Source organism: Hippocampus comes, unplaced genomic scaffold, assembly GCF_001891065.2.
Source record: "Hippocampus comes isolate QL1 unplaced genomic scaffold, H_comes_QL1_v1.1 scaffold79, whole genome shotgun sequence".
NCBI lineage: Eukaryota > Metazoa > Chordata > Actinopteri > Syngnathiformes > Syngnathidae > Hippocampus > Hippocampus comes.
The window spans coordinates 28,579-37,991 of record NW_017805702.1 but is presented as its reverse complement, the minus strand read 5'-3'; the positions used below and the strand labels follow the sequence as shown (position 1 = coordinate 37,991).

Below are 9,413 nucleotides of genomic sequence, written 5' to 3'. Positions count from 1 at the left end.
GGGGGGGGGGGGGGGGGGGGGGGGGGGGGATTAGCGGGATAAAAGCAAGCGCAACGGATAGGAAGTTGAGAGTATTTGGATAAATAGGTGAGACAAGAGCCTATGTAGCTCCATTTCCACCATCCACGGAAGTCAACCAACAAAGTCAACATCTGGATTTCTCCTGTTCAAACATTTCCAGACCATTCACGTACACAAGATAATAATAATAATCGCTTCTCAACAAGCGTTGAGATTAAGACGTTGACCTACTTGCCGTCCACCGCGACCGAGAGCGTGGTATGAAGGCCCAGCGCCGACATTGTTTTCAACATCCGGCTTCTTCTGTCCAGCCGACGCTTCAGGTTTATCAGGAAGATCTAAAAAAAAAAAAAAAACAAACAAACACATGGCACATTGTGGATGCGACGAGGCGGGAAAAAGGCGTCACTTCTGAAAGGCAAAAAGGTTGAACTCACGTCATCCATACCCATGGTGTCCTGCGGCGATGGAGGCGAGTACAGGTGCTCAGAGGGCTCAATATCGTGGTCAACTGTGGGGCAGAAGGACGCATATACGGTCATCTCCCATTTATCGTTTTAGAATACGAACAATGAGATGTCCAGTATATATTTTCATGGATGTCTACTTTGGAGAAGAATGTCGACATGTGTGCTTTGGCCACAATGAGCATTTTGTGAGCAAAATTGCCGCTGCATTTTGGCGTCTCTTTTTCAGGTCTTATCTCGGCCACTGCACGACAGCGAGTTGTGGAGAAGACAGAAAAGCAAAAAAGGAACAGACAGAAAGATGACGCTGGCGTGTGGAGGCTGACAGGATGCAATCAGAGACGCCACTGGAGGTCAAGGGGAACAGGCCCGGCACACACAGTGAGGCGTGACAGATTGCTGGAAAGCATGTGTGTACTATATAAGTGTGTGTGTGTGTGTGTGTGTGTGTGTGTGTGTGTGTGTGTGTGTGTGCGCGTGCGTGTGGACTCACTCAAGGCCTCCGTGATGGTGTGTATGAAACTCTCGCGCTCATCCTCGACATTCTGATGTGCCTTGAGGGGGACGGGAAGGAAGCCATAGTGCTCTCTGTTACACACATGCATCTGCACACCTAGAGGGCGCGCGCGCACACACACACACACACACACACACACACACACACACACACACACACACAAAAACAAACACAGAGACACACACACAATTATGACTTTCAATTTTTTTTCCCCCCACAAGTTGATCCGAAGGAACTGAAGCAAAGGTTTGATTAAAACAATAAAAAGATTCTTAGGTTAGCATAGCATTTAGCGCGGCTCTCTGACTTTTCTCTTCATGCCTTCGTGAGACTTGTCAGAAATGTAGCTTCTTCGTCGTCACGGAAGTGATGATTGGTGACCCAGGAGCGACCCCCCCCCCCCCGCCGCCAAGCGTGTTTAGGCGCACTGGTAACCAGCTGAACTTGTTGCTAGCTAGCTGCTTCTGCGTAAGTAGCATAGAGCTTCCCTCAACCTCCGCGTACGTGACGTGAGCGCAGCGGCCCTTTTGGGACCATCTCTCTTCAGCGGGCTGGCTTTTTATACTGCGCCAAATTCCAGGCATTTTATCAGAACAATTTTGAAGCATTGAATATCGATGGCAACCTTGTGCTGTATGGATGCAACAGGCAGGCCCCTACGCACACGAATGGACGCATTGCACAGCTGCAAAATGTGCCCCTGAGCATTTGGGGAAGGGGGGGGGGGGGTTCTTGAAGCAACAACCAAGGCCCGCGTCCCATCTCAGAACAAGATTCGAACATTTGTTCCATTCAAGTGCATTAATGTATTCCCAAGAGCAAAACTGTTCCAGTCGCACGCTGTCATATTGCGTTTTCGTGAAGCATTCTGTCCGTCATGGCGACGTGATCACGAGGTGGGCTGAGTTGGGTAACCGAAGGCCCGGTTGTTGTGAATGCGCAGCCCACCGCTGCAAACCTGTGACCCTGCGGGCCAAACGTGTGATGCAACGCACTGGCAGGCAAACGCAACACATTCTTGTCACGTCTATGAAATGGAAATCTCCAAGGTCGCACATTTCACAGCACGTGCACACACCCGTGCGCGCGCACATAAACAAGCCGTACACATGGTTTCGGTCATCTATCTGCTTTCACTCATGCTACAATGTCGTCTTTGTTACGGGCCAAGTGCGCTGATTAGACAATGAGGGAACAAATAAAAAGCAGCTTACCGTTGACCACTGGTTGGAAAGTGACGACGTACGATGTAAATACAAGTATCTCGATTTAAGAGTGTGACTACTTTTTGCCCTTGATGTTAAATAGCATTGACAGGCGGGCTCTAAATGTGCTAGTTTGCCGCGAGCTTCCAACTCACCCGCTTGACGTGCGGAGAATGCAAACACCATGATGTCATCAAAGGCCCAGCTATAGTCGGGGTGAGGCGGGTAGAAGGCCAGCTCCCGGCTTGCCTCCCGTCTCAGGTCCAACAGGAAGGTGCTGTGCACCATCGGAACCGGGAAGCAGCCCAGACGCTTCCACTCCCTGATTGGCTGGTAGTCCGGAGTTCTCTTGTAGTAGCCCTGAAGGACAGCACATTTGTTTTTTTGTATCAGAAGATGGATGATGTGGTGTAAAAATGCCTAGTGTAGCTTATAACTTTCTATCATTTATCTTATTTTTTTGTGCGGTTAATTGGGTTAGCTCTGTTGCTGTTAAAAAAAGACCCAAAAATATTCGCCTTTCTTGTGATGTCATCCCTGCGCCTCAATCTCCGGCCAGGACTAATCGAGTTACATTAATTGAGTTTTTGTGTGTGCCAAGAGTGACTTTAGATGCCCTGCACCTCAGAACGAATGCAAGTTAATGTAACTGCGGCAGCGCTGCTGCTCCTTTACATTTTTATTTTTACGGTTCGCGGCACTGCTCGAGGAGCATGAATGTAAACAACATTCTACAATGCATTGCACACAACAATATTTTGAATGTTTTTTAAAAAAATTGTTTATACCTTTTATTATATTTTAGGTTTTTTTTTTTTCATTTAAATGTGTTTTCTATATAAAAGGTGTGTTTTCCAAATGAACGTAGAAAAGAAGAATTGGCATTTGTTTCAGGTCATTTTAAATAAAGATACTCTCAAGATATATGTCGTGATCAGGATGCAAAATTGAGTTCATATTACACAGCAATGGATGGATGGACAGATGGATGGATGGATGGACGAATGGATGGGTGGATGGATAGATGGATGGAAGAATTACGGCTGATGGATGGACAGACGGATGGATGGATGGATGGATGGATGGATGGATGGATGGATGGATGGATGGATGGATGGATGGACGCCTGGATGAATGGAAGAATGAGTCCTGGATGGACGAATGGACGAATGTACCTGTGGCGTCATGCCGCACCAGTAATTGGAGTACAAGGAGCGGGATTCCAACATGGGGGCAGCCACGGTCAAGTTCTCAGCAATGAGCAAGTTGAGCACACGCGGGTTGGTCAGGAGGTTGTCGCTGTCTACAAACTACACAGCAGAATCATACATGGAAAAGATTATGGGAATATTAATTGGTTTTAATGGGGGAGGCGGTGGAGGAGGGGGGGGGTTGACAAATGAATAAATTAAGCTACACGCTTGGTCAGGGAAAAGATGAAAGGCCAAAGTCAAGGTGGGGTGACAAACTGAAACACGATCTTTACAAATCAAGATTGTTTTGGCACCGAGAGCCATTTTGGCGTCTTTCTCTTACCAGGATAAAGTCGGCCCATCGCTCCCTGGCTGCCTTGAGCGCCGCCTGCCTCAGCTTCATCACATGGTTGAACCGGGATGTAGACCAGTGCTTCGGACCCCACTCGTCTGTGTAGGACCTTCACAGAGCATCATTGAAAAGTGATTCATGAAGAAAGACTATATATATATATTTTTTTTTTGCATCCTTCACACCTAGTGCTTTGCTTCACTCCTTTTCGTGAGTCACGTCCTTTACGATTGAAAAATCTATTGGTATACGACTGAGCAAAATGGACACTAAAAAAAGCTAACCCACACCCTGAGGAGCTTTTTTTTTTTTTTTTTAAAGCAAATTGGGTTCATTATTTTGACCCAGCAGATGGGGTTGAAGATGGCTCACCTGGGCTCCTCCATGGGCCTCCACTCCACGTAATGGTAGACGCGCTGAGCATTCTTCAGCCATTCTCGCAACATGGCCGTGGTGTTGTCCACGTTGTGGTCGCTCGCGGCCCTGGAACGACACCCTCGCACGGTTACATATTTGATTGCTTGATTTATCTGGACAAAAGAATTGGGAAGGATGAGCTACCTGGCCAGTCATAATTTAATTTTTTTTTTTTCATTGTATTTGCTTTTTGATTTTAAACTTGACAATCGGCCTGTTTTGTCGTTTTGCCGTTTTATTTCATATTATCGTTGAAGCCGCTTTTATGCGAGGATTGATCTTCATCTTTTTTTATTTTAGGATTGAATTCTTGTTTTTAATCATTCTTTCTTTGCATTTGTAAAGCACCACCGAATCGCCTTGTGTATGAATGGAGCTTCAACACAAATAAACCTTTGTCTTGCCGTTAGCATGCGCCGTGTTTGGGTCTGCTCATTCAAACCGAAAGCAGGTTGAATTGAATGTTGCATCGCTTTATTGTCATTACACTTTCGTGCAACGATACATCACTTAACAGGCGCGCTCTGCACAAGAAACATGAAAACAATGACGAACATGGGATACAGGTCCAAACAAGCGCGCGCATGTGCGCGCATGCGCAGCAGCCGCGCGAAGTCTGGTGAATTGTCGTGCGATTTGATGGTGCGCCAGTCAAAGTGAGGAACATCTTACGCTGCGCCGCAGCCACGAGTAGAGACACACACGCATATTTACACGCTTCATCAACCGCTAAACCGCACGTCGGCGAGACGCGTACACGTACTTCGACAAGACAGGAAGTGACACGTCCTGGCTTCGGGTGGGTCATATATACGCTGCGTAAATAAAAGGGAATAAAAGGAGAAACCGCGACATGGATCAGGGATTAAATTTTTACGGAATGTAAATTGGGGGATTCGTTGTTTTTAGTGGATAGCTCTACTTTTAGAATGGGCAAAAGGAGAGATGGAATCCTTTGAACGCGGCTTTTATTTTTTTTCAACGTCTGCTCCGCAACTCCCGAACGAACGAGGACACACCTCTTTCCGGAAACGAAAACACTTCCTGCTTTCCTTCAGCCAATCAAACGCAAGCAACACAAGAATGTTTCAGCAATTATTAAACAGAATATAATTTAGGTATCTGTAACATAAAAGAATATAATGCTCAAATCTAAAATGAAAATAATTAATAATTTAACATAAGCTTACATAAGTAACAGTTCGCAAAATGAAAAACTCCGAAATCGGGGCGCTCAAAAGTCAACCACCGTATTTTGTTTTTAAGCAATCTTCTCGTCGTACTAAAATACCCACAGGTAGATTTGAGTTTCCTCTTGAAAGCAAACTTTCAATTTATGTTATTTATTGCCATAAATGCCCGTTAAACATTGAAACGTCCTGAGATTTTGCAACCCCCGTCGCTACACGGTTTCAAAAAAATAAAGCCACTCCGACTGTGATGCCTGTGCGCGTGTCTGCGCGGTCTAAAATAGACTTTGGGAGAGAGTTTCAGCAGCAAGCAGTGGAAAAGTCCACCAAGCCAACCGTGTGCCAAAAGTGTGTATGTCTGTGCACACTCCCAGGTAAGAAGCAGCTTGTAATTTGCTAATAGGCGTGTTACAATTCGGCATTGCCGGCAAATGACAGCGAGCGGAGGCGTCTGACAGCTGCTTTCGGCGCACATTATTTACTTGCGAGTGCCAGGGTGTGTAATTTGCTGATAAGTAGTCAAAAGAAGGCTTATGTACCACACAAAAAAAATGCACGTGTCACGTTGCTGTGTGTTCACGCCTGCATGTGTTTTGTAATATCCCAGTCATAACATGACATTCTACTCGGAAAGTCTCTTTTCTCTCCCAGCTTGGTCGGCAGAGGCGCGTTTGAGTTTTGTGTCCTGTAGAAATCAAAATCAGACTCAGAAATTCCTTGCGGCGCGATTGAAGTAGCAGAAAGTGGCCCAGTTATTGACACAAGTTACGAACGCGAATAAATAAATCAAGAAGTCAATAAGGGAAGAAAGTGTGGTACAGGAAAAGGAAACAACTAATTTTCCAGGGTATGCACATTAAAGTATGGAAAGCTCGAAGGGTCAAAAAATTGAAAAGTGGAATTTGCACAACATTTTGAATTGACTGTTTTTTTTTCCCTCTTCGCCATTCCTTCTCAGATGGAAAATGCCTCTGGTGAAGCAGCATGTGGCACATTTCCCATGGTGATTTTGTATCCTCTGTTCGAAGTAACTGGAAACTCAACTCAACTTTATCGGTAAAGCACTTTAAAAACAACCACAATAACTAATAAAAGATTCTTTAAATGAACACCAAATTGTAGGGCGAGCCAGTGAAGGAAGTCCAGAATTGGAGTGATGTGCTCCCCCTACGAACTCTAGTTAGGGGGCATGGAGCAGCGTTTTGGACCAACTGGAGACGCTTGAGGGAGGACCGGCTGACTCCAAAATAAAGTGCATTACACTCATGCAGACAAGATGCAACAAAGGTATGAATTACTGTTTCGAAATGCTGTTGTGAAAGGAAAGGCTTTATTTTAGGCAGCTGTCTAAAATTTATTTTTATTGATTTAACAACAGCACCGATTTGATAGTCCAATTTTAAATCACTGTCAGACTTAAGACCCAAATTCAAGACTGTTGCCTTGCGATAAGATGCCAGAGGGCCCAAGTTAACAAGGTGAGATTTACAAGGGCCACTGGGACCAAACAGCATAACTTCTGTTTTCTTTTCATTGAAGTTCAAGAAGTTTAGTGCCATCCAGGCTTTGATTTCCTGTAGACAGGACAAAAGTGGCCTTTGGCGGGAAAAAAAGTGTCTGTTTGGCTTAACGGGACAGACTGTGGATCTAAAAAAAACATGCTTTCTTAAGATGAAATCCAGTGGCACCAAATACAATGAAAACAGGAAGGGCCCTGAAATTGAACTCTGTGGAACACCACACAACAGCTGGGCATAGTGGCACTCAGCAGAACCAAGGCTTACACAAAATGCTCTGTCTTCCAAATACGATCGAACAGCTCTCGAGCATGATGACACATGAAACACCAAATTGCTTTCGGCTTACTATTGTTCATTTGTTTTTAACGCGGGTGTTTTCACTGACATTTGAGTGAAGCTTCTCCTCAGCGGCTCTTGTTTTTGTTGAGTGTTTCCCCATGCACACTCTGCCTGCCTGCCCGCCTGCCTCCGTGCGTCGGCGGCCCTGCCCCTCTCAGCCCTCCGAGCACAAACTGTGACTTTCCATGATGACTAACACTATTACATCTCCTTGCTTCTTCACTGCTGCTTTTTTTTTTTGCATCTGTGTTGAGGCATCACTGCAAAACGTCCAACGCAAATATGTCATGCCCGTCCGTGGCTGGAGTTTTATCACAAGTGGATGTGATGTACTCGCAGCGCTCTAACCCATTTTGTGGGCCAAAGTTGCAACACTAACATCAGCAGTGTGACATTAATTTTCTTCAAAGGCCAGATGTTTGCTGTGAAATACATGTGACAAAAACGTCTGGTCAATTATTCATTGTTTTTTTTTTTTAATCCAAATTATTAATTGGATAAAACAAAATCTGATTGGACAAAATAATAATAACAACAACCTCCACATATAAACACTGGAAGCAGTGCAGACAACTGAAACACCACGAAATGAAGCAAATGATCTTGCTATAATTGTGTCACTGCGCTGCTCCCGCCAGGAAACACATGACGTCACCCGCGGCCTCGCTTTAAAGATTGATAGTAAACTTCAGCCTCCTGATTCTGCTCCCCGAAGGTGTTTTTTTGTTACCTTCCTATTTCTGTTGCTGTCTTTGTATATAATTAACATCTGGACAACACATGTATCCACGGGCCTCACCTATCCACAGCCGGCATCAAACACAACCGTCGTGACCCTTTCAAGGTCGGCTATGTAACAACGGTAGCCGAAAAGTAACTTTGCAATCATAGTAATACGAGTACCCCCCAAAAAAATGAAAGAACAAGAGATGGGGGAGGTGGTTAGAATTCGAGGGTCCCCCCAAAAAACTCCATCTTGTCGGTTTCACGTTACATTGCGTTCAATGTTGTCATCGTTTCCCCGAACCGCAGCGCATGATTGGAAATGCGTTCGATATTTGAACGTCTGTCCTGTGAAGGCTGAGAGGGAAGAAAAAAAAAAAAAAAAAAAAAGAGCGGCAAATTCCTCATGAGTCTCAGCGTCAACAAAAAGTGAACTCGCACTCAAGTGTGACATTCAGTAGTCACATTCAAGGTTACGCGCAGGGTTGCGTTTTGCCCCCCAACGCTCTTGAAGTGCAACGTAAAAAGAATGGAAACTGAAAAAAAAAATGTTTTTTTTTTTTTTAAGAGCAAATCCAGTTGAAATCCAACTGATCTGCAAAGAGCAATTTGAAACCTTTTTCCTGCCTGGTTATAATCCAGACACGGCTGTCGTGTTGTGATGAGGTTTTTGACACAAGCTTGGATTTTTTAAAAAAAAGCAGCGATTACGGGATAATAAAAGGCAGCTGAAAAATGTTCATCGGGTTTTGGAGAGGTTAAAAAAAAAAAAAGGCTGCTTCACAGGGGGACAATATGACACGGAGTTGAATAAAAATCAAGGCTTCTAATAAAACATTTTGTGATAACATCAAGACCTCTGGTGTTATTGTGTGACTTGATGTCAGGAAAATCCGACGCGGAGAGCCGAACTTGATTTGGGGCTGTACTGTGGCAGGTGTGCGGCGACTCCATTTCGTATGAGTTTGAATGTGATTGGTTCATCCTGAACGCAGTCACATCACCACTTCCAAGAGGCCATGCACACTTGTTCAACCAATTGCATAATATTGAGTTTTGTTTTACAACATGTATTAAGCACAATTTTTGTTTGGAGCACAGACTGAAGTGATTTGAGGCGACGGTTCAGTTTGGGGCAGAGATGAATCTGTTTTGAGGTGAAACTTTGGTTTCAGGAGGCTGGGCTTTGATGAATGGAGTTTGAAAATCCCGTTTTGTGTTTTTGATCCGCATCGGGGTCGTTGGGGCGTGCTGGAGCCTATCCCAGCTGTCTACGGGCACTAGGCGGGGGACACCCTGAACCGATTGCCAGCCAATCGCAGGGCATACACAGATGAACAACCATGCACGCTCACACTTACACCTAGGGACAATTTTGAGTGTTCAATCAGCCTGCCATGCATGTTTTTGGACTGTGGGAGGAAACTGGAGTACCCGGAGAAAACCCACGTAGGCACAGGGAGAACATG

The 9,413-nt window shown here is 45.0% G+C and overlaps 1 protein-coding gene across 2 annotated transcripts in view; it reads right to left on the bottom strand.

Annotated features, from left to right (window-relative positions):
- The window catches only part of colgalt2b (collagen beta(1-O)galactosyltransferase 2b), a 13,989-nt gene that overhangs the window by 3,735 nt on the left and 841 nt on the right, over nt 1-9,413 (bottom strand). The window contains exons 1-8 of one of the 2 annotated variants that reach the window (XM_019882761.1): nt 4,936-5,269; nt 4,128-4,238; nt 3,747-3,864; nt 3,386-3,520; nt 2,366-2,570; nt 982-1,101; nt 459-532; nt 253-359 (exon numbers count right to left, since the gene is read on the bottom strand). In XM_019882761.1, the coding sequence (XP_019738320.1) occupies nt 253-359; nt 459-532; nt 982-1,101; nt 2,366-2,570; nt 3,386-3,520; nt 3,747-3,864; nt 4,128-4,201 (833 nt within the window). In that variant the 5' untranslated portion in view covers nt 4,202-4,238; nt 4,936-5,269. Of the gene's footprint in view, nt 1-252; nt 360-458; nt 533-981; nt 1,102-2,365; nt 2,571-3,385; nt 3,521-3,746; nt 3,865-4,127; nt 4,239-4,935; nt 5,270-9,413 lie in introns of those variants that run through there. The other variant, XM_019882760.1, reaches the window with a different exon arrangement.